A 25000-nucleotide genomic window follows, 5' to 3' on the forward strand; every position below is an offset into this window, starting at 1 on the left:
TGGTAGACCAGGCTGGCCTCGAACTCAGAAATCCACCTGCCTCTGCCTCCCGAGTGCTGGGATTAAAGGCGTGCGCCACCACTGCCCGGCTAGATCTTTTCATCCCTTGGTGTAAGCTGCTGATTGTTAGCAGAGCTTGTAAGACATCTGTGCTGCCTGCCTGTGTGCTAAGGCCATGCTTTCTGTCCCAGGCCTGATAGCCTGATGGTGTCTAGTCCTTCTTAGCTCAAGCTTTCTGACTGCTGCTCCCAGAAGCTCTCCTGGGTCCAGGTCTCAGTGTGCATCTCAGAAACGATATTTTCTCAAAGCGTGAGTTCATGTTCACAAGTAGCATTTTTATTAAAATATCTGGAATGGGGATGTCCAGCCATAGCCTCCTGCCATCCTTAGTCAAGTCCTACCTGTGATGTAGGAGGTCAGTGAGCGTTTGTGGGCTGACTAGAGCGTTACGTGGACCGTGCATGCTTCTTCCCAACGACCCCATAGACAAATGTGTTTAGAACACACAGAGAGAACTTGTGTTTTTGAAGAGCTAAGAAATGTACTGAGATCTTGAACATCACCTTTTGTATCCCTAAGAGCTGGCTTACGTTTATTACTAAGTAGTGCACGTGAGGAGTGTGCAGCCCAGAGACTGCCTGCCAGATGCTGTGCAGATCACAGAGGGCAGTCTGAGCCCAGAGCCCTCGGCTGACTTCCGCTTCCTCCATGCCCATCACGGTGCGTTTTCAGCACCACCAATCAATTTACCTGATTCTTAAGCTTCATCTGATCGAGTCAATAATGTGTTTTATTTTGTGTTGAGCTATACTCTCGACTCTGTGGGACTCATCTGTGTGGAATAGGTGGTTTATTTTCCTTTGTAGTAAGTAGTCCTTATTCAGACATTTATACCAGTTTACTTTAGTTCTACTGGCAAATATTCAAAGTCTTTTCCAGTTTTTTTGTTTTGTTTTGTTTCTGTGCTTTACTGTTGATGCTTCTGTTCCTGGGTTGGTGGATCTTGGGATCTGTGAGTGGTCTGCATTAGTAGAAACAAGAAGAGCTTCCTGAAGCACTTGCTTACTCCAGCCAGAGCTGACATAGCTCCAAGTCCTTGCCAACAAGAATAGCCGAAACATTAATCCATTTCAGCAACATTCTCATGTCATAGTGGCTTAATTTGCATTTCTAATTTGAGTCGGGTTTTTGTGAACTTAGCTGTTAGGAAATTCAGTGAACATAGAACATTCTGTAATTCAGCAAGCTGTGTGTGTGTGTGTGTGTGTGTGTGCGCGCGCACGCGTGCATGTGTGCACATGTATATGCACGCATGCACACTGGATTATAATCTCTTCCAATATTATAAAGCCAAATCTCATCCAGAGTTTCAGGGACTCCTGAAAACTCTCCTATCCTGTGCAGGTTTTAGTGTTAAGAGGCCATTTGTCATGGAACTTATGCATTATTTACAGAGTCGCATACTGGAAGCAGCTATTGTAAGAGCTACTAGAGCTTCAACCTTCCTAACACTGTGTCCCTTTAATACAGTTCCTCTTGTTGTGGTGACCCCCAGCCATAAAACTGCTTCGCTGCTACTTTTTTGCTACTGTTATGAATCATAATGTAAATATCTGATATACAGGACATCTGATCTGTCGCCCCCACACGGATCACAACCCGCAGGTTGAGAACCACCAGGCTAGAGTACCACCAGGATTACGAGGTATTTTCTGATACGAGAAGATGGGAGTTATTGACATAAATGTTTCAAGAGTGAGCCATGCAGTGAATCAACTGAACTAAGAATTGAAGAAAATTAATAAACAGAATTGAGAACAGTTAACTGTGAAACGGTATTTGACAAAAAAAAAAAAAAAAATTCTATACATAGTTGTTCTAGTTAACGCTCTGCCATTAATAGGCAGTTACAAACCCAGGGTCAAACAGATGGGCCTCGTTACATTCTGTGGGACCAAGCAAAAAGGAAAGGGTGTGGGAAAGAGATTTGTAAAGAGGTGTGGCTGGCAAGGCTGAAGGGAAGGGAAGGGAAGAGAGAGCAGCCATAGTCATTATATACATGTATGAGATTTCCAAAGAATAACGTTTCCAATAAGAAAATTCTGGCATTTAAGTATTCTTTGTTTTTAAGGAGACTCTAAGGTGGCTAAGAACTTTCTGTAAACAAACTAAGCAAATGCATTGGTAACACAATATTCTTGTTGTGGAACTGGAGAGGTTGCCTGCAGAGGGCAGGATTTAGTCCCCAGCATCTACAAGGTGGCTTAGAAACATCTGTAACCCCAGTTCCAAGGGATGTGACACCCTCATCTGCCCACCCTGGGCACATGGTACACATAATACATACATACATACACACACATATAGGCTAAACATTCATGCACACAAAGTAAACAGCAAATAACTGGAAAAAGAAAAAAAAATCTTCCCATCAGAATTTGAATATAGACATTTCTGCTAAAGCTTGTATAATGATATTAAATGTGCTTTTCTGTGTGTGTGTTTTCTGGAGCTCTCTGGGAAGATACTTGGTAAAAGCTTAAGCCTTTGCTATAAATGTTAGAAGAAGATAACAGAAGCATGTTTTATGTTGAATCATCTGTCTATCTGTCTTTCTCTCTCATCATGTATCTCCTATAGATTCAACTATTGCAGTAAATGTAATCTTGATGGAATTTTAAAAGACCCACATTGTCTCCATGCAGTTCAGTAACTATTCTTACTTCACACCGGCTGTCCGTTTGTTAATAAGAATCTCTGTTTAGCTCCCGGCCCTGTAAGGTTCTGAGGACTCTGAAATGCAGTGAGAAGTTTCTATAAAAGTGTAGGTTCTTACGTTGGAGTGGTTCTGGGAGGAACTGAGGGAGTGAGTCTAGTCAAAATTCATTGTCTGAAATCCTCAAAGAATCAATAAAAATATTTTTTAAAATATAGGTCATCTTCTTGTTCTGGGAGGAAATGTGTTCTGGTCGAGTGAAGAGACACTCATTTTTGCCTCTGAACACATGACTGCACAAAAGGGAAGCGAGTATCTTGACTGTTCTCTGTGGCCCCAGAGCAGGCTTTTCTGTAAAAAGGACTCCAGTCCCAAGAAGCGAGCAGATCTGCTGTCACATTTGAAAATAGATGGCTGACATTATTTACCCCCTTGAGTACCAGCAGTTCTGGTATTACAATTTTCTCATGCCCAAACTGTTGACACAGTCCAGATATAGGTAGGAGCATATTTCTTCTCGAAGGGGATCTCGGTGAGAGGGGCAGTTCTTCTTTTCTAGGGTGGCTTGTCCCACAGGGTAGTGGCTGCTCTGTGAGGTGGGAGTTTACTTTACTTACTTATACGCCATTCTTCATCAGTGGCTAAGGTGCTTCCTGGAACTCTCTCTCTCTCTTCCCTGTGTGTGACTCATCTGTTGGCGCATGCCCCGAGCGTGAACTCTCTTCCCTTTGGTTCCTGCCCTACCTCGTGATTTGGGAAACTTCCCTGCCTGGATCCAGTCAAAGTGCACAGAAGTACACAGTCCGCTGGTCCCTTCTCTCCATTTGTGGCCACCAGGTCCACACCATTCTTACTACTTCAGATGACAGCAGCTTCCACATTGTCCTCTCTGCCCCCTTTCTTGCCCTCTTAGCTTCTCCACAGTGAAAACACGGCAGATTTTAAAAACATGAGCACATGTCACACCCAGATTGAAACTCATCTGTGACCTTCTTGGCCCTTGCAAGGAAGTGTGAGCCTTGTGCTGTTCACAGCCCCATTGTCCGCCTCAGGTTTTTCCTGAAGCTTCTTGGGATGATCCTTTCATACCTCAGGGCCTTTGAACCTGCTTTTCTTTCACATAGTTCCTTTGGGGTATCCAGGTGTCCTTAGTACATTTATCTAAGTGATGTCTTTTTTTTTTTTTTTTTTTTTTTTTTTTTTTTCCTTGTTTTTCGAGACAGGGTTTCTCTGTATAGCCCTGGCTGTCCTGGAACTCACTTTGTCACTTTGTAGACCAGGCTGGCCTCGAACTCAGAAATCCAGAAATCCTCCTGCCTCTGCCTCCCGAGTACTGGGATTAAAGGCGTGCACCACCACTGCCCGGCTAAGTGATGTCTTATTTGGCAATTCTCTAATCATTTTCTCATCATCTTGCTTTCATTTTATAATGCCTTTTATCAGAAAAATCAAAGTTTAATTACTATTTTTCTCCCAGTATTCCCCCATTAAAATGTTAATCTTTGAGAGGAAGGTTTGAATACCTCAGTCACCCAAGTATTTATACAAAAAACAAAATTAAGAGCATGAGGTTATAGTATGCAAAGGGTATTTTTATATGATTTACCTTTTCTCCTGCATCTGCTAGCTTCGTGTTTTTCATTAGTAGACGTTACATCAATATATTAACCATTAACTTTTATTCATGAAAATTTTATCTGAAGACTGAATGTTTGTTTATGAGCTGGGAATCTTGGTACCTATCCTGATTTCAGAATGCATGCTTAGAGATCTACATGAATAAAGTGATGCCGTCCATATGCCAGCATCCCCATGGGAACACAACAGGCTACATTTGCTTAAATAATTACAGTCACTGTTAGCCTTACTTACCATGAACGTAGTCTATGCTCAGTGATTGGTCAGATCCCAGTGTTGCTTCCCTTTTATGGAATTACTGTTTGTGGTTAGTTGGGCAATGGCCCCACATGCATTTGGTTGCTTGAAGCTGACTAGTTTTTGTTCCCCGGAATTATTTTGACAATACTTCCCCTCATCTCTTTGACTTCTTTATGAAATTCCTTGCTTGTTTGTTCTGTAGCCACTCCTGAGCAGCACTTTTCATTACAGAGTAACTGCCCTGCATGTGTATACCAGACAGAGTTCTTCTTTGGAAAGTAGTTGATACTTTTAATTACTTTGGAAGAGTTCACTAGGACATGAACTGTGTTCTGCTTTGGTATATTTATTGTCCATAGTCTCCCCTCAATGGTATAGTTACCAAGATCAGGCAAGAAACCATGGCTGAGGTAATGTGTCAGTGATGTGACCACTTAACTTCTGGGGTGTGGGGGAGGGTTGTCTTCATCCCCTTTGAAGTCAAAGAGAACATCCCCATCCATCACCATAGCCCATGAGCCATTGTTCTCTGGCTTAGGAGTGTAAGAGCCTTCGGAAAGTCCTACTGAGCCTGTTCATTGGAGAACTCAGTGTTACTTTTGTGCAGGCATAGGTGGGAAGCAGCTCTGCAGGAAATATCCCGTGATCTTAGTTACATTGTCTTTCTGGAAGGTACCTAAACTCTTTTGGTGTTTGTTGTTTTTGAGAGTGATTCCTGCTGTATGGCCTTTGTTGGTCTTGAATTTGTAATCCATCAGCCTCCAGAGTGCTAAGGTTATATAGCACATGAATTGTGACTGCTGTCTTAATCGAGTATTTTATTTTTTGACTTTTTAAAATTTTGTGTGTGCATGGTACGTATATGATTGTGTGTGTGTGTCTATATTTAAGTATATAAGTACAGTCATATGTCCCATAGTGTAGAGGTCAAAGGACAACAACCTCAGAAAGCAGTCCTTGCCTTTCAGCTAGCTCACTTAGGACCGTGTTTATGCTGTGTTGTATAGACCAGGCTAGCTGACCAGTAAACTTGTGTGCAGCCTCCTGTCTCAGCCCCCCACCCTGGCCTGGGAGCACCAGGGAATATAGATGCTTGATACTGTGCTTACTGTGCATACATGTGTTCTAGCGATCTGAATTCAGCGTCTTAAGCCTGTGTGGCAAACATTTTACCCAGCGAGCCATCTCCCTAACCTTAACCTAGAAAGTTAAAGCTCTCTCTTTAACATTATATATTCTGGTTCTGTAGGAGGACCAGCAGTTTTAATTAATCTGGACCCCCAAGATCTCTCAAACAGTGAATCATCAAACAGACAGCATACACCAGCTGAAATGAAGCCCCCCAACACACATACAGTAGAGGGCTGCAGGGTCTGTGTTCATTCAGAGATGATGCACCTAACCCTCAAGAGACTGGAGGCCACAGCGAGTTTAGAGGTCAGGTGGGATAGGGGTTGAGGTCATCCACATGGAGACGGGGTGGGGTCGGGAGGAGGTGTGGGATGTGGAGCAGTTAGATGTGGATGGGGAGGGGCGGGGGAATGGAATATGGAGTGTAAAAATTGAATTACAAATAAGATAAAATAAAAATAAATAAATATAAAAAACAAAAAATTAAAATGGTATATTCTATACCTAAAATTAACTATTGTATATTTTTAAAAAGTTCTTCTCAGATTTTGTCATCAAATCTATCAGATGAAAATTTAGTTTTGGAATGAATGCTTAAGTCACTTGCTCAAGTTTATACAGGTGTGGGGAGGTTTGTGTCAGATCTCGGAAGACTTTGATTCATATAATAGTATGCATTTAGATTATGCCAGATTGTATGAGAGGGTAGCTTGTGTGTCTGTGCAACTTGTCCCTATTTCTGAAGTATCTGTGGTGTGCTGGAGTGTGCGTTCCCGCGTGCGCAGAAACATTCTGGACTGGGTTCGTACTGAGGGGCTTGAACATCCTGAAAGAGAATAGGCTGCGAACGGAAAATGAATGCCCTGTCGATTCACTGATCAGAGCTCTCTCGTTTTAATAATTGGACTTGCTTAAGTACAAGGAAAGATTCCCAGCCTGCCCTTGAGTCCCTTTGAAGCTGCCGCGGCGGTCCGACCGTAAGCGGAGATGAGTATCTGGTAGGCGGGTCTGAGCAATCGTGGGTGGTCCGAGGGCGCTGCATTTTGGGAGATCTGGGGAGGTCTTCTCCGTAGCAACTCTGGTATGCCTGTGCGCTTGTGAAGGGCTGATGTTTTGAGGGAGAGTGATTAGTGGAGGTGGGAGACCCCAACACTGGAGAGTCTGGGTGCTAGAGCTCTGCCAGTGAGTACAACCGCGATGTTTGCATCTGTAGAGTGAACCTCAGAGAGAAAAGGATATGGTGAAGAAGTGAGTTAAAATGAAAGACTGAGTTGAACAACAGCAATAACAAAAGCATACTGTGTGCTGGAGAGGGACTGCCCATACAAGGGGGTACCTGAGGACCAGGTAGGTGCGCTGAGGACTTCATGCTGAGCTGATACTTGAACTCGTCATTGAAACAATTTGTAGAATGAGTCTTGCGGTATCTGGGGATGTTTTGAATGGGGAAAGCCATAGAGGGATGTTCAGATGGTAGCTCCCTTGGGTTATTAGAGGTGAGGAGGGGCCAGCCCCAGTGTAGATATAGCCCTTAACCATGGTTAGAACAGAGTTCGGCCAGGGGTTCACAGTGGCGGTGCAGAGGCAGTGGGAGCGTGGTTGGAGATGTGTCAGAGATAGTTAAGCTGGTGGATGTGTGCAAGAGAGAGAGCAGATGCAGTGATAGGCTGTGGAGCATGCATTCTGTCAGATGGTCACGGAAGAGGAAGGTGAGAAGAGGCAGGACTGACGCGGAGGAAGCACATAAAGTCAGCATGCTAGGGGGAGGTGGACGCACAGGATGGCTGTAAGTGAGGAGCCCAGCACGGCGGTGCTGGAGCTGTGGAGGAGGCACAGTGGCACTCTTGTGTATTGGAAATCAACAGGAATTAAGACAGGAGTCTGGGCAAGCAAGATAAGAGTGCGCCAAGAGCTACGGCTGTCAAAAGAGGCGAGTGTGGCAGAGAAGCCAGACTATGTCAAGCCCTGCATGGAGAGGATGATTCTGGCACTTCATGAACATCGGTTCTTTCTGGTACCCCACCTGCCCCCAGGCCTCATCTTAGAATTTGCCACTTCCCTTCTTCCCCAGTGGCTCTTACTTTAACCTTTTATCATTTGGCTAGGTCTCCTAGTTCTCTTGTGACCCTCCTTTTCATGTTTTAGGATCTTTCGTGTAATCAAAGTGCTTCTTCGACATTCTGTGGGGTGACTTTGAATTTCCAGGCGGCAGGTTGGCCTGTGGAAAGGAAAGCGACCATTTCCCCACCCTGCTCACGAACTTTGTTATAGTTTGTGCCAATGTCCCAGGTGCTTAAGTCCCCCCTCCTTAGCCTCTCAGGATTGGAGGATTTTCCTCCATCTTGATCACTCTGTCAGATAAGGGTCCCAAGATACTAGACAGCTCTTTCCAAGCTGTCCCTCTCCCTTTAGAGAGTACTTTGCCCTCCATTTATGTTCAGATCTCCTCTACCCTCCTGCCTTGGCCACCTGCCCGGGACGTCACTGCCCAGCAAGATCCAGCAAGTCTGGATCCAGCAAGTCTGGGTCTCCCTCTTTCTTCCTCTTCCTCCTTCAGGTTGAAACTTAATTGTGTTGCACGTCTACCTTAAACATGTGGGCTAAAGACAGTGTATACAATGATTCCAGAGTGACTTTGTACAGCAAAAATTCATAGCATGTAGCTTCTTGCTGTGTCACTATGTAAGATGCTCAAAAGTTTTCAATTTGGAGTATTTTTTGCTTTTTTGGGGGGTTATGGATTACAAGTGCTCCATTCATAGCAAAGTTCTGTGAGTGACATTCACAGCTCTGCTTCCCTTACCCGACTGGGCATTCTCTGTGGTTGCCTGCCTGGCTTATTTCTGCTTATTCCGGCTCCTTTCATTTATGACTACCCAATCTTAAGGATTTTTAATAGCTCTGAAAATATAACTTATACAAAATCTCTAGCCTCAGCCCCATGCCTGTTCTGTGCACCCAGACATGTGGAGGGAAGGGAGGAAAAGATTCCAAGTCAAACTTCTGCTGCCTTCTTAAAGGAGCCACATGTCTATCGTTAGTGACTCCCATGAGTGGCGTTTTGCCAGTGAGCACAGACCAGAAGCTGGAACAGAGGTAAGGGTTTGGAAACCATTGCCATAAATACTTGAGTTGATATAGCTTGTCCCCTGCTGCCTTCAAGCAGAATGACTGGTGTGTGTGTGTGTGTGTGTGTGTGTGTGTGTGTGTGTGTATGTGTGTGTATGTGTGTGTGTGTTGTGTGTGGGGGGTTGAAGAGGAGCAGGAAGCTAGAGATATGATATATCATGAGCAATCAGATATCAGGAGCTCTGGGCTACTGCAAGGTGTAGGACACCCCCCCCCCCAGCCGACTCTGTTGGCTTCTTTTGAAGTTTCACGCTGCAGAGACCAGGGCCTCACGGAACGACTCAGCAGCCCCACCCAAGAGCAGAGCATCCCGGCTGTGCACGCGTTAAAATGGGGCCACAGAGCATCCATGACAAGAGGTGCAGCCTGTCCTGTTCCGCTCACCTGGAAATCCAGTTGAAGAGAGCACTGTTCTGTGCATTGTGGTTAAGAGCAGGACTCCCTCTATTGTTCTCACGTAGCGGTAAGCGATCCATAGTTCCTTCCTGTGTTACAGAGTAGTTCAGCATATTCGAAAGAAAGAAACCTGGAGTGGCTTGGATCCTCTAGAAGGATGTGGAACATGCTGCTTTGGTGACTTAACGCTGATGAGAAACCTAGACATGTTCTAGACCCAATGGCTTTACAGACAGTGGGTGATCTGACGGGGCAGCAGAGTGCTGGTCGCTAGGGACTGAGCCATCTCTCTCCACCCCCACCCCCACCCCCCTGAAAATGGCCTCTACAGTGTGCTCGGGGCTTCAACTGTCCCAGAAGATAAAGTCCTTTCTGCTGAAGTCACAAGACAGGACAAGAGATAAAACACTTCGAAAAGAGGCCACTGTTCTCAGCAGCTGGTTTTGTGGTCTCCAGGAGACTTTTCTACTTGAAGCCAGAGTACAGTTTTATTGATATTAAATAGGCCAAGTTCACTTGACTTTTTCCCTTAACGCTAACAGGACTTTAAGTGAGCGTTCCCTGTTCTCTGCACCTCATGTCCCACACTGAGCCTGCTTTCGGCTCCCAAACTTACCAGTACATGGTACACACCCTTCTAGAGGATCCAGGCCCCTCCAGATTTCTTTCTTTCGAACATTCTAAACTACTCTAACACAGGAAGGAGCTGATAGGTGAGGGAAGATTCAAGTCTTTAAACATTCAACCTTTGCCTCCTCCTGTTTCAGTCTTGTCTCTTGTATGCAGCTGCAGCGTCCGTGCCACTGGCCGGCACTAGCTGACTCTTGGCTCTTCTAATTAAGGTCTAACTCTCGTGCTGTCTTTATCATTACCGCCGACTCTGGCAGTACATTGTAAGCTGTTGTCCTAGTTAAGCCAAGCATTGCTGTGAGAAAACACCATGACCAAAATCAGCTCGGAGAAGAAAGGCTGTATTGACTTACATGTCCATCAAGGCAGAAACTCAAACCAGGCAGCAACCCGCAGGCAGGAGCTGGTGCAGAGGCCATGGAGGGGTGCTGCTTGCTGGCTTGCTCCTCATGGCTTGCTCAGCCTGCTTTCATATAGGGCACAGGACCAACCAGCACATTAAATACTGTTTTAAAAGTTGCACCACGTGCTTGCATACAGCCTGAACTTATGAAGGCATTTTCTCAATTGAGAGTCCCTCCTCCGAAGTCCTTCTAGCTTGTGGCAAATTGATATAAAACTAGCGAGGACATTGCTACTACTGAATTCTCCTCAAGCATGAGTCACAACAGTTAATAAGGATGTTGTTACTGTTCACTCGTAAGAGAAAAAAAAACAAACTGCTTGCTTCTGTTTGTCCATTCAATGGCTTACACTGTCCCCAGTACAAGCCGCTTCTCCATAAGTTAATGACAACTGGGAATTAGGTGGTTTCTGTGTGAGAGACCGCCAGGCAGCTGTGGTAAATGCAGAGTAAGCAGCAGGAAGTAGAATCCAGTTTCCAGGCCTAGCTGACTCAGTGCCCTTGCTGGCGTCCTTTCCTGGTAGGCGCCGACTTGTTCGTCCTCTGGGAGTGAAGCCTGAGCCGGAACATCCACATCGCACAAGGGTCTCACCAGTCATTTTATCGCTGACACACTGCAACTCTGTTATTACAGACTCAGTGACAGAAAATTCTTCTGCTAAAAGATGGTGGTGAATTCTTCCTTTGGCTGTTGGGAAAGTTATTTGAAGGTGCTTTCTGTGGGTTAGGGCCAGTTCTGTGCTTGCCAACTGCCTGGTGCACTCACATGTCAAACATTTGTAAGAATTCCACAGTCCCTGAGCTGCAACTCTACCTAGGCCCCATCCAGTGTACCTGCCATCTAATGGCTAAAAAGTACATACACTTATTCATGCCCCAGTCCACTAGAGGGCAGCACACACACTTTCTTAGCAGAAAAAGACTGCAAAAACTAACTTTTTGATGGAACAGAAAGCCCTTTGGGGTGGATGTGTTGAAAATACCATCTTATTTCTGTTAAAACATTATTATATTTCATAAATCCACCTCCCTGAAGGTAAGTAATGATGCAAAGAGCACAAAATGGCCAGTGCTTATGTATTTCATTCTCACAGAAGTCTTGACTTACACTTCTCTCTGTGTAGTAAATTAGAAATGTCTAGAATTCCTTTTGTAATTTAAAAAGTATTAGTCAATACTTATGCATCATATTTTTCTTTAATTGAAGTTATTCCAGTTGAAATAGGATATGACTGCCCTGTGAGCTCAGAATACCTAGACTATAAACTGAAACGGAGCCCAGCAGGGATGTGGAGGGTTACAAAAGAGTGACTGTAATCCGGCTTCTAACTTCCAGTAAGGACTCAGAATAACCTGCTCAAGCCTGACTTGCCAAGCACTAGCAACACGCACCTTCTGAAACTATAGGAACCCAGCGTTTGTCGAAAGGTAGCAACCCGCTTAAGTTTTCATTCCAAACAGACAGAGTTACATAGGGCTTCTTAGCACCTCAGGCCTGAGTGGGCTTTTGAACTCGGAGTTTAGTAATATTTAATAATTCACAGCAGGGATAAGTCAGCGTTTTCATTAAAGCCTCGAAATATTTTGGAGGCAATGCAGGAGTTCCTGCAAGCCCCTCACCTTGTGGTTTGTGTTTATTCTCTGTATTTAATACCCATAACGGTACAGCACTAGATCCTGGCCTCGTCAGGCCATGGATGGCCTTGGTACAGGACGGTGGTGATGGTGATACGTAAAGTGATGTCTCTAGAAGTTTGTTAGGTTCACAGCACTTCAGGGGACAAAGGCAGGCCAGTTGCGTCTTCATGGAGCAGGCCTCAGCACCCCGCACTCGGAGTGCTGGGTGCATACGGCCTCCACCTAACCTCTTTCCACGTCTTCTTGAAGCTTTAGTTAGGTACATTTGACTTTTGTTTCCGTCGGTCACACACACTCAAAACATGAAATCACCTTTTTCAGTAATGCTACCACACTGACAGAGTAACTGTTTCGAAAGCCAGGAAATCACTCTTTTAGTCCTAGCACCTTTACTAAATGGAGTTTCTTGGACTTCAGTTACTCCCTGTGGTTGTCAGCATCTTTGTAAAATGGGGTTGACTCAATTTAGATAGATGGATGGGTGGGTGGGTGGATGGATGGATGGATGGATGGACAGACGGACGGACAGACAGACAGATAGAAATGGACTTGGTAATTTCAGATTTATGTTTCCCTAACCCTTTATCCAGTGCTCAGTGATTTATTTGATCTTCAGGTACACACCTACTTGAGTCAAAGAACATTGCAGAATTGATGTTCATGTCTAAAACCTCCTACTGTGTCTGGCCCACAGTAGATGGCCAGTAATTACTGAATGGGTGAATTAATTACAATTGAGCACTTAGCCACTCTTTAAACTCATCTCCTGCTTTGGCCTTATGTTTTATAAATGCGTGCAATTTCTTATATAAATGTTTTATCTCTCTAGGGCTTTTTAAAAAAAATAGTTGTGCTATAAAGAGATTTACTGAGCGTCAACAGTAACAGTACGGTAAATCCTGTATGCACAAAAATGGATACAGAATAGTCCAGGTCCTTGCCCGTGAAAAGCTTACTTTCTGCTTGTGGTGTCTAGTGGGTAACCTGGTCATTTAACTCCGCTTCTAAGTATGGAATTAGAAATCTGAGTCTCCAAAGTGATAGCCCACAGCCAGGCATAAATGACAGATGGCTAGAGGGGACTTCGGTATCTCCTGACCAGGTGGGCAGCCAGTGGACAGGGCGTGGTCATCAACCTGGTTGGGCCAGGGGACATGCATAGTATGTGCTGGCTCTCCATTGGTATTGATAGCCTCGAGAAGTCACCAGTCTTAACGGGTACCCCAACCTTTGTGCACTCTCTACCATAGCCACGTAAAAACTCTAGACAAGGAGGCTCAAAGGCCTCTCCTCTCTCCAAAGTCTCTCGCTTTCTCCTTAATTTCTTACTTGTCTGATTTCTCTGTAATAAAGTGAGCTTCCATTTCGCATACTCCCAGGAGTGTCTGTATCTTCAGTCTACATCAGAATAAGTCAAGGAGCAGCCTTTGGTGACCACAGTGTCTGAACACCTGGGCCCTTGGTCCCACTGGTCTGTGAAAGGTCTCATCACGTGAAATCACTGCATCACTGCCAGTTTTGCAAGTCCAGACCGGTTGTCTCGTAGATAATCCCACTGTCTAGATTGGTCCAGTTTCTTCCTCATGATTTTAAACTCAGGTGAAACATTTTGGAAGTAAACTATGCAAGGGCTGTCTAGACTTTTCATCCACACCCTTGTTGTACCCCTTCTAATGCCACTTTGTTTTTATCAATGGAAACATTGTCTCCCAGGAATACCTTGAGATTTTGGCATTTGTTAACTGTCCCTTGCAAATTGAATTGGGGTTAATGACAGAGGCGGAAAGTAAATCCTTGAACTTGGAGGAAAGGTTCTAACAGCTTATTTATTCATAATAGCAATAACCAAGTAAATGATGAAATGGGAACACTCGTACACACACACACACACACACACACACACACACACACACACACACAAATGGGACCACACTCATACACACACACACACACATGCATCATGCTTTCTATGGCTTGGTGTTCATAGTTTTCCGGGGCCCGCGGGCACAGTCCGGGGCTGCAGCAGCAGGTAGCTTTGCAGCGCCAGGAAAAATGCCTTCTGGGGTTATGTGTTCTTTACACTGTCTCTGTAGCGGTTGTTTCACAGATGATAGAACATAATTTTTCTGATTCTGATATGCATTTCTAGTTTTAAGCTGTATTTTGTGCTTTATATTAAAACAAAATATATAATTTCCACAGCTATTTATTGTTCAATAACTATTATGCCAGTAGACTCAGTAAATTTTATATGTATTACTTACAGCACAGTCCTTGTAGCATAGGAAGGAGGTGGCCATTTCGGGTCATGAGCACAGTTTCACAGGTCAATTTCCCACTCGGTTTGCTCTTGGAAAATCAGTCTGTCAATTAGACATTCAGAAACCGTTTACTTTTTCTTTCTTTTTTTCCAGTTATTGTTATCTATCACTACAGTTTTGTTTTTCTTTCCTTTACTCATGTAATTACCTAATTGCGTCTAGTGTTAACATTTTATTGGGCTATAACTTTTATAACAATTATTCACTAATTTCTTATTATGATAGCCGTGGAAATACAGAGGACTCTGAATCAACTTGGAACACCTCAAGATTCACCAGAATTGAGACAACAGCTGTAAGTATTTTTTTCCTAAGACAGAGAAAAGAGTGCCTATGCAGCATTCTCTGCTGCACCTGTAGTGGCTTTTTATTGGAAAAAAATGATGGAAATGTAGTGAGCTTTCTCTGGTACCAGTGCCCTGCTTTATGAAACTTGGCTGATCTGGTGTTGATAGGCGGTGTTTTTCTACTTTAAGGATCTGGCTTACTCTATCAAAGTAAAATTATTTACTTATTTATTTTACATTCCTATTAGTTTTAAAATAGATTTTCGGTGCCTTTTGAAGATTTGGACTTAGAGGTTCATATATATATATATATATATATATATATATATATATATATATGATTTATTTCTTGCTGTTTTATTGGTTTCAACCCAGTATATGTTCAATGTTATGAACTATCCTCCTCAAACAAAACCAAACCAAACCAGAAAATGTCCACAGTGAGAACTTCAGAAAGCAAGTTCCAGCTTCTTAGCTTCTGTGCAAAGTAAAGCAGTGCACATATGGCGGCTCATGACTGCAACTCCAGTTCTTCAGATGCTGAGGCGTGGCTGAGAGGTGGAGTAAGTTCCAGACCAGCCTGTGCTATACTGCAAGACTTTGTCTCAACATTTCCATCCACACACACATGGCCACACATATACATACACACTCATGCATGCACACACTAAACATTATGAACATATAGTAATTCACTAGAACAAAAGTACAAAAAGATACAAAAAGTTATACCGAAACTCATGGTTTTTAGAAGTACCATTTGAAGTATTTGTAGTTACCTGTAGTTTATATTTTATTTTTCTATAATAAAAGAGATGCTAAGTATAAATTATAGTTACTACATTGTCACTCATTGAAATAAAATTCAAAGCAAGTATGTAATAAGTAGCGACATTATTTTGGTAGAATTCATGCTGGAAGTTCTGAATTGGCAGACATGATCATGCAGGTTCCCTGTTAAGAACTTCGAGAGTTAGGAAAGCCTGTCTAAGCGGGGGCATGTGCTGTGCAGAACTGTGAGCCGGCTCTTAGTTTCCTCACGAGCTCTGTCTAGACATCCCCATCTGAGCACTTGGTTACTGTGAGCCTCGCTGGCTGTCCATGTGTGCGGTAAGAAGTGTACAGGGGAGGGCTGGTGTCATGTCTAAGCATTCCTCTAATACAAGATTATATTGTTGAATATTCAGTTTTTTCATTGAAATTTGTATATTTTTCTCTGTATCTAGGAAAACTCAGGTATAGTTTGAACTTACCCCCCCTTCTTTGTATTCAGATCTATTTATAAGGAAGTCCTGTTAGGTTTCCCACTTCACGTTTAACAACTGGTCAGTCTGTACGACCGGCTTTCCCTTCCATCTTTGTAAGTGTCTGTAGAATGTAAGTGTTCACGTAAAGAAATACAGCCTGCAGATATACCCCAGACCTGAGAACTGGACAAAGAGAAATAGTCTTTCCTTCTCAGATGTCCTCCCAGGGGAGCCACAGCTAACAGCTGTCCATACTTTCAGTCCCTTGAATGTAAAGGAGCAGCCAGCCAGCTGTCCTAACCACAGCCCTTCTCACTCCAGTCCTCCACATGTATAGCTGATGACTTTTACTTATAGGCAATGCCAATTTGTATTCATTTCTCTAGGCTTGGGTACCCTGGGTGAATGAAGAACCTCCTATGTCATATTTCTTAGTGTCTTCCAAAACCCAGATCCTAAAGATTTGGTTTAGCAGAAGAAATTGACAGCCAGTTCAAAAAAAGCTATGAGTGCTTTTACAGTTTGTAGTTGAATAAATAAATACTTTGGCAAAACTAGCTTTTCTACAACCATCTACCAGGGTTGGTACAGGTGGTGTAGAGCTTTTCTTTGGCTATACACATCTCTGCTTTCTGATTTTGCGCTATTATTATTATTTTCCCTTTTGACTTTAGGCAGCAGAAGCAGCAGTATACTAACCAACTTGCGAAAGAAACGGATAAGTACATTAAGGAGTTTGGCTCTCTGCCCACCACCCCCAGTGAACAGGTATGCGGCTGCAGGTGGGAGTTTTGATGTACTGGATGTGAGAGAAATTAAATGCATGGTCAGATCTTTGAACTGGGATTCTACAAAGGAAGTTAGGCAGCCAAAAAAAAAAAATGATTGTATTTGAGATTAGTTACAGAACACAAAACTATATTTAGTGGTTCAGGTAGTATCATGTGCTTCCATAAAGCAGAAATTATTTCCATGTAGTTGCCATGACCCATAATTAAGTGTACGCTGAGAAAATGCCTCCTGTGTAATTGCTTCCTGACTTTGCGGGACCACCCCCCCTCACTCTCCTACCCCTCACCCCCACTCCCATCCCCACCCCCACCCAAGCATGCACATGATGCTTCTGGGAACACAGTTATCTACTTGCTTACTTACTACATGTTATGAGGTATATAGGGTATAGGTTTTATTTTCCTAAAAAGGGGTTTACTTAAAATTAACCTTAACACCACAACCGACTTATCAGCAGCTCGGAAAGCCTAAGGCAGAGGTCCTGTAGAGTTGGCCTTCTGCCTTACAATCAAAATGCAAGTGCCAGACCCCACTGGAAATGTGCGTGAGAGGCCGTCAGAGAGTTTCTGTGGCTGGAGAGTAAGTGACAGTTTTCAGGATCCAATGGAGTCAGTGAAGCGAGCATGTGGGTCCTAGCAAGCTTCTCAGGTTGACTGACTCCACGCTTCTCTCTCGTCCATCTAGCGTCAGAGAAAGATACAGAAAGACCGGCTAGTGGCAGAGTTCACCACGTCACTGACAAACTTTCAGAAGGCCCAGAGGCAGGCTGCTGAGAGAGAGAAAGAGTTTGTTGCCCGAGTGCGAGCCAGTTCCAGAGTATCGGTAGGTACTGAGCACGGCGGTGGCTCTCACAGCATCCCAATGTGTGATGTCGTAGAGCTCGGTGGCACCCTTAAATCTGTGGCTGTTTTGAAGGATCTCTCCTCGGGTTTTAAGAAGTCTAACGTTGTGTATTGCTGTCCTTACTCCTCGTGGAACAGCAGTAGAATGTCAACTCCATAAAAACAGAAAACCCTGGAATGGATCAGGGAACGGATGCTCTGACGTGGACTTGAGTTAATCCAGTTTTAAGTCTCTGAGGAGTTGCCACTAGTTGATGTTTCATTCTTTAATGCTCAGGTCCCACAGTGACATTAAATATGAGCTGAATGATAATTATTATTTGGGCCTTGTAAATAGTGAATCAGTCAGCCTAAGATATTATTTTGACATTGCATTCGCAGTTGACATTGAAAATTAGAACAAGAACTTAGCTTCCCCTGCTCCCATTGCACATGTGTGCATACACCCATATGTATGCACACACACATGTATACCCATATATCACACACATGCACACATCCATACATATGCTCAAATACACACCCAAATATATGTACATATACATACATATGCTCATATGCACATATATCCACCCAAATGTATGCACATGCACATATGTATGCATACACATGAACACATATACAAAACACAGATAGGCTGTCTTCGGGGAATATGTGAGTGTTTTGTTACTTTTTCTGATTCTTGCTTTCTTTCTGTCCTCTAACTAAATTATTCAGGGTGGTTTTCCTGAAGACAGCTCAAAAGAAAAGAATCTTGTATCCTGGGAAAGGTAAGAAATAAGAAAACTGCTTTGCAAATCAAAGATAACATTTGAGGTTTTGTATATTATAACCCTTGATGCAAAATGAAACCTTTTATTATAACATAAATAGCCCTATTATTTATAAACTGAAATAGTAGATTTGTGGAAATGTAAATATTTATAAACTATATAAATAGATCCTGCTAATAAACTTATTTTCTTACTTTTAAGAACAAAATATTCTGATATGAATTTACCTAGTATGACTTTTAATAAGTTAATCAAAAGCTATACGAGCTGAAACCATGAGTAGTATGAATACAGAGTAAAATTGGATAAAATGTCTATTTATACCTAGTTTTTCTTTTTTTATTGAGGCTTTTTGGAGACAGGATCTCATTGTGTAATCCAGGTTAGCCTGGGATTCACCAGGTAGCCAGGACAGGTCCTAACTTCCTTACCCAATGAGAACTGGGATTATAGGCATGCATCACCATGGCTACTTATTTTAGCACCTTTATAAATGAACAATATTCTGATCTTAAAGATCAAAATAACCGGTTTCGTAAGAGTGTCTTTAGTAAGTGAGTCTTCTTTCTGTTTGTTTTTATAGCCAGACACAGCCTCAAGTGCAGGTCCAAGATGAAGAAATCACAGAGGATGACCTCCGACTCATTCATGAGAGAGAGTCTTCAATCAGGCAGCTGGAAGTAAGCCGTAGAAGGCCATGCTGGTTCACACACCTGGAGAACGCTAGAGAAGAAAACTCTAAACATCTGGCAGCTTGGCGAAGTTTCTAGTGTAGAATTTGGAGTAACTCCTGTGTGAGAAATGATGCTGTTGGTACTAGGATGAGAGGAAGCCATATTCCTCCCGCACTGTTAATCACCCAGAGTTCTCTTTAGTATTGAGAAAACTCCACTCTAGAAAGAAATACCTGCCCTGAAGAACCTGGGCAGTGTCCTGAAACATATCCACAGCATCCCTCCACGAGTGGGACTTTGGCAGTAGCATCAAGAGAACTGTAATTTTGTTTGTGTGTCTACCACATCACAGAGATGAAGGATTGGTTAAATTGTAGCTCTGTTGAACTGACCCTGCTCCGAAAAGTGGGCTAGTAATAGCTACCAGTGACTATCATTGACCGAAGTTCTCCCATGTGACAAGGCACTGTGATAACTGTGAATTTCTTTTCATTCCTTCTTCACAGAAGCTCTTTAAACTTACTAAATATGTCATTATCATTGACATTTTACAGATGGGGAGCTAAGGTCATGATAGATATACAAACATCCTTACACACTTAAAAAAAATAGAGAGAGTCTTTAGTCAGGGAATAGGTATATATTGAGGAAAATTAAGTTACAATTTCTTTATCCAATACATTTGTGATCTGTTTACCCACTAATGATGTTTATAGTTTCACTATGATATTCAGATTTATTAATACATGGCTTTAAATTTATGCAGGTTTTATTCATTGAAATTGTCAAGCTGATGGGTAGATTTTTATTGAAATATAGGAATATTCATATTCTTCTAATCAAGTATTGATTATGACAGGAGAAATTATCAGGCCGACCTTAGCACTCCGTGGCCTTCCTCAGTCTCTGTCCTGCCTCACTTGAGGTGATGGATGTCACACATTTACTTTGGACAACTAGAGGCCACCAGAGGATGTTAGGTTAGAATTGCTTACAGTAGTGTATTTTTCCGATATTCCTAAAATTTGTATATTATTTCTAAATGCATGCTTATATATATGTGTGAGGGTGTAAATTTGTTTCTTTTCTTTTGAATTTCCCCATTGAAGGAATGGGGACCATGTTTCTAATTATACATAATAATTTGTGTGTTTTTTTTTTGTCTTAGGCTGATATTATGGACATTAATGAGATATTTAAAGACTTGGGGATGATGATTCATGAACAAGGCGATGTGATTGGTATGTACTGCTGCTATGGCCTGTGAGGTGGGAGTCAGCGACCTGCAGTTCACCAGCAGCAGCTTTCTCCACCAGGACCACCCTCTTGCTTTCCATTTCTGTAGTCTACAGCTGCCCTTGCCCCTGTTCGCATCTCTGCTGATGGAAGGAAGCCCCACTTCCTTCAGAAGCTCTGAGTGTAATCAGTGGCTCCTCGTGGTGGGACATAAGGCCCCACGTGGCATCGCAGCCTACTTCCAGTGCTTGCTTTTCATTTTTATCCAAAGAGGATTGGAGGATCTCATGATATTTGTAATTGTGTGTGCACTCTCTTGTTTTGTGGGAAATAGCTATTTTCCTGGTCATTTGTTCTACCAATTACCAAATAGTTTTTGATAGATTAATATAGCTCATTTAGATGCTAGAGGACTGAGACCCGTGGCATTCAAGCTTTAGGTTTGGAATGTAACTGTGGAAGTGTGTAATAGATGAGGTCATTAAAAAGTAGAAGTATGGGAGCTGGAGGGGGAGTGCAGTGGGTAAGAGCTCTTGTTGTGTAAGCTGAGGCTGAGATCAGACACCTGGGAGAAGAGAGCTGGCTGCGGCAACACGTGTTCCTAACCCCAGAGCTATCAAGTGCAAAGACTGGATCTTTATGGTTTGTTCCTTGCCTGGCATCAGGTCCAGGGAGACCATGTCTCAAAGGAATAAAGTAGAGAGTAGTGAAGCAGGACACCAGGTATCCTCCTATGGCCTCTGTACACACAGATGCAGGTACCCAAATACACATGTGCACATGCACCACACATACATATACCACAGTCATACTCATTTGCACTTCCACACATGTGCATATATGTGTATGTACACAACGCTTGTACACACACACACACACACACACACACACACACATACACTATGGTAGGGCTGGAGAGATGCCTCAGTTAATAAAACAGGTTGGTACACTGGTACACATGCTATGAGGACCTGAGTTCAGATCTCTAGCAGCTACGTAAAAAGGCTGAGTGTGGGCACATGCTACCCCTGTCCTAATCGGAGAACTGAAGAGACAGAAACACGGGTATCCCTGGAGCTCCCTAGCCGGTTAGTCTTGCTGAATTAATGAGCTCTGGATTCAGGCTCAGTGTCAAAAAGTAGTGAGTAAGACATCTAAGGCAGACACCCAATGTCAACTTGTGCCTCCACACCCGTCTTTACAAGTGTGTGCACATCAGACATGTGTGGTCAATTTATAGAAAGACCAAGGTGTAATTAGAAGGTTCTGCCATTGCAGAGTGCAGTCACCAGCTCTGACACTTAGAGAGGTATAGAAAAGGCCATCACTGAGCCAGGAGCCAAGACAGCCAAGAAACGAAGAAGCCATGAGATCTTTGCGTGTCTGTGGCAGAGGAAGGATTGGCTGGCAGATGTGACACAGTGCCTCTGAGAGTCTGCAGGGAGGAGAAGAGATGAGATCTCTGGTCCTGGAAACCAGTGTCAGCTGTACCCTCAGGTTAGAACAGAGTGGAAAGGAAGGCTGCAAAGGCCTGTGGGCCTGGGTGAGCTTTACACCTCTCTGCAGCTAGGAGAAGGGAGGAGGAAACCCGAATGTCACCAGATTCTTACAGTGAAGGTGACCACTGCACCATGCAAAGTCAGCAGTACATTGCATATATGTGAATGACTTGAGGTCAGCCGCCCTTACAGAAGTAAACACAAAGCCGAGAGACCCGAGAACTGGCAGGACATTTTTGATTAAATCGACATACAAAGGACCAAGGTTGAGTGGGCTCATCCATTGCTCTAGGGGAGACTCCGTTTTTTGAGAAGCAGAGGTGGGTTTTTTTCCCTATGTGATGACGAAAGTCTTTGGGACTGGGCAGAAGGGGATCAGTTTATTTTACACTTTGATCTTGAGACAGTGGAACCTCTGGGGTTAGAAACTGGCAGGGGCTTGGGCTGGCACTGATTCAATATCTGCGAAATGACAGGACGGTGTTGTGTCCCGGTAGAACTGGAGAAGGGGATTACGGTCCTTCGTGTATACATTCGTAGGTTGCTTGGGTCGTGTCTTTTCTTTAAATGTCTGCTGCATGAAATTTAGTGATTTATTAGCAGGGCATCAAATGCGTTTAACGGTGCTATGTGTGTGCATTTTATTTTAAAGACAGCATAGAAGCCAATGTAGAAAGTGCGGAGGTTCACGTTCAACAGGCAAACCAGCAGCTGTCAAGAGCAGCAGATTATCAGGTAACATGAACTGTAGTGCATTTCCTTATCACTTGGAGTTCTGACTTGAGATACAAGTATATAACCAGTTTGAAGTAGCTGTGTATGCTAATGTTAGAATATGTGGAAAGTCAGTGGTGGCGGTGGTCAGAAATAAGCCAGTCAATTTGAAATGCCCGTCGGTTGCTTTGGGCATCTGTTTTCTCATGGCGATCCAGAGAGATGGGAAGTCATGAAGCTTGTTTGAGATTGCTACCCTGGGCTGTTTCTAATGTGGGAGCTCCTGCGAGCGTCGTAGCTGGTAAGGAACCCACATGGGTAAGCTAAAAGTGAAACGTGGGTCAGCACGACATGGCCATGGCCAATGCTGGGTCAAAAACTTCTGCAGTCCGACACCAAGCAATGTGTTCTTCACATATTCAAATACAGTAAAAATGGACAGCATTTGGAAAAAATGATTCCATAGACAGTTATCGCAACAGAGCTTTAGGCACGGCTACACTGAAGAGCATCTCTTTAACAAAACACCGTGTGAGCTTTACATGAGTAAGCATGGGTTCTCTTGGCAAATGAGCAGAGCTCAGGACAAGGGCCTAAGGAGGGAGGGTTTAATAAGCATGAAGATGGGTTCTATGGACTGAGGAACAACGCTTGGGATTCTGGGGGATTCAGTGAGGGCTGGCTTTACAGAATAGCAGAGATCACTAGGTATTAACACATATGATCCCAGATGTATGGATGGCAAACAGTACCTGTGTCTCTCATTGGAAAACAAATCCACATGTTTAAGATCTCTAGTGTTTCTAGTGCTGTGTGGGAGCTGTCCTCTGCATCCATGATGGCTTATGATGTGGCACGATAGCCCAACACATGGAGAGATCTCTTGGGTGGTCTGTTCCCCTCCATTTCCCTTCCTTCCCTGTTAATTTTTTTAAATGTTTTTTCAAAACAGAGTCTCTACACAGCCCTGGTTGTCCTTGAACTCACCGTGTAGACCATGCTGGCCTCAAACTCAGAAACCTACCTGCCCCGGTTGCCCAAGTGCAGGGATTAAAGGGGTGCATCACCATCCCCCAGCCCACTTTTTCTTGCCTCTTGTCAGTGGCACTCCAGGCTGAAGTGACAAAGGTCCTCACACTAGAAATGTCTCTTCAAAGTCCCTGAAACTACGTTATCTGGGAGTGTCGTTAATCATTACATAGTATGTCAACACGTAGCAGACCCTTCAGTAGATACAAATTTATTTCTCAAGGGAATCTCATTAATGTGTGGAGACTATATATCTGTGAAGTATAAACATGCTCCAGGTACTGTCCAGATATCATGGCTGCGAATTACTAACAGTTGTACAGTGTGCAGACCTTTGCTCAGTAAGAGCAAGGTTAGACTCTTTAGAAGGTTCTGAACATCATAAGACATCATTTGATTCCCCTCTAAAAGCATCAGGTTTTGTTGTCCTTCATAATTACCACTTTCTTAAATCTTGACTGCAACCCTGTAACTTCTTAGCTCTTTCACATTAGCGCCATTCTTCATCCGGTGAGCCACTGTGCATCTGGCAGCTTGTAGCACTGACACTTTATGGGGCTATTCTTTGTCCTCATCTCTAGGCGTTCTCAGTCTGTCACATAGCTATTAACCTTTATTTCTTTCTACTTTCCTTTGCATTATTGGGGGTTGAGGGAGAACAGGGAATCTAACCCAGGACCTTGCATACCAAGCAAATGCTTTGCCACTGAACAGTATACATACCTAACGCAGTTTCTTCTTTCTTTTCTAAACATTTTTATTTACTTATTTTATGTGCGTGTCTGCTCTAAAGGCAGTTAGACCTGGGAGAATAGAGTTAAAACTGGAGTCAGACTCATAAAATCTCATGCAGTAGCCAACTTTATTCAGAGCATCAGACAGTTTATACCTAGTGTTAGGAAGAGTCACGTGAGTAAAGTGTGCAATCTCAAGGACAAGCCAAATGTAAACATGTGCTTTTCCATAGTAGCACATAAGCAAATAACAATACCTAGTTGTAATGAATAGTCTAAGGTAAACTCACTTCTATCCACTCTACCTGGGAGGGGCACAGAAACACATTCCAAGAACAATTAATTGCATGTTTTCAAAGAAACTGAAGTCCTTGTTTTCTTGGAGTTTTCTCGAAAGCACTTGGAGTTCCCCTTACATGGCTCCATTCCTGCACCATGTCCTGACAGTGTGTATTGGCATTTGTCTGTGTATCACATGGTTGAGTTACAGACAGTTGTGAGCTGCCAAGCGGGTACAAGGAATTGAGCCTGGGTCCTCTGGAAGAGTGTAGTCAGTGCTCTCAACCACAACCACCAAGCCATCTCTCCAGCCACTGGTTTCTTCTCTCTTAAGTTCAACCAAACTCCCAGGAAAACTACCAGCAATTTAAAAAGAAAGATGCTCCTTGAATTATAGCATTATTTCAAGAAAAATATTTTTTTTTGGAAAAAAAAAAAAAAAAACAGCGCCGTGTGTGTTGTAAAGGGTTTTTAGAAGAAGGAATCTCAGCCCCAAATATGAGGTCTCCAAAGGATTCCCCAAGTACACCAGCTGGTGGTCTGCTGCTGCGGAGTCCCCTCACTGACGTACTCACCGTGTCGTCTTCTTGCTTCCCCAGCGCAAATCCAGGAAAACCCTCTGCATCATCATTTTTATCCTCGTGATCGGAAT

The 25000-nt window shown here is 43.3% G+C and overlaps 1 protein-coding gene across 1 annotated transcript in view; it reads left to right on the forward strand.

The window, feature by feature from the left end:
* The window catches only part of Stx7 (syntaxin 7), a 38635-nt gene that overhangs the window by 12363 nt on the left and 1272 nt on the right, over positions 1-25000 (forward strand). Inside the window, exons 3-10 of the mRNA XM_021221181.2 lie at positions 14468-14537; positions 16451-16544; positions 17253-17390; positions 18128-18180; positions 18767-18863; positions 20026-20098; positions 22245-22327; positions 24948-25000. The exon at positions 24948-25000 is cut by the window's right edge and continues 1272 nt beyond it. Coding sequence (XP_021076840.1) covers positions 14468-14537; positions 16451-16544; positions 17253-17390; positions 18128-18180; positions 18767-18863; positions 20026-20098; positions 22245-22327; positions 24948-25000 — 661 coding nt within the window. The remainder of the gene's footprint in view (positions 1-14467; positions 14538-16450; positions 16545-17252; positions 17391-18127; positions 18181-18766; positions 18864-20025; positions 20099-22244; positions 22328-24947) is intronic.

This window comes from Mus pahari, chromosome 21, assembly GCF_900095145.1.
Source record: "Mus pahari chromosome 21, PAHARI_EIJ_v1.1, whole genome shotgun sequence".
NCBI classification, from domain to species: domain Eukaryota; kingdom Metazoa; phylum Chordata; class Mammalia; order Rodentia; family Muridae; genus Mus; species Mus pahari.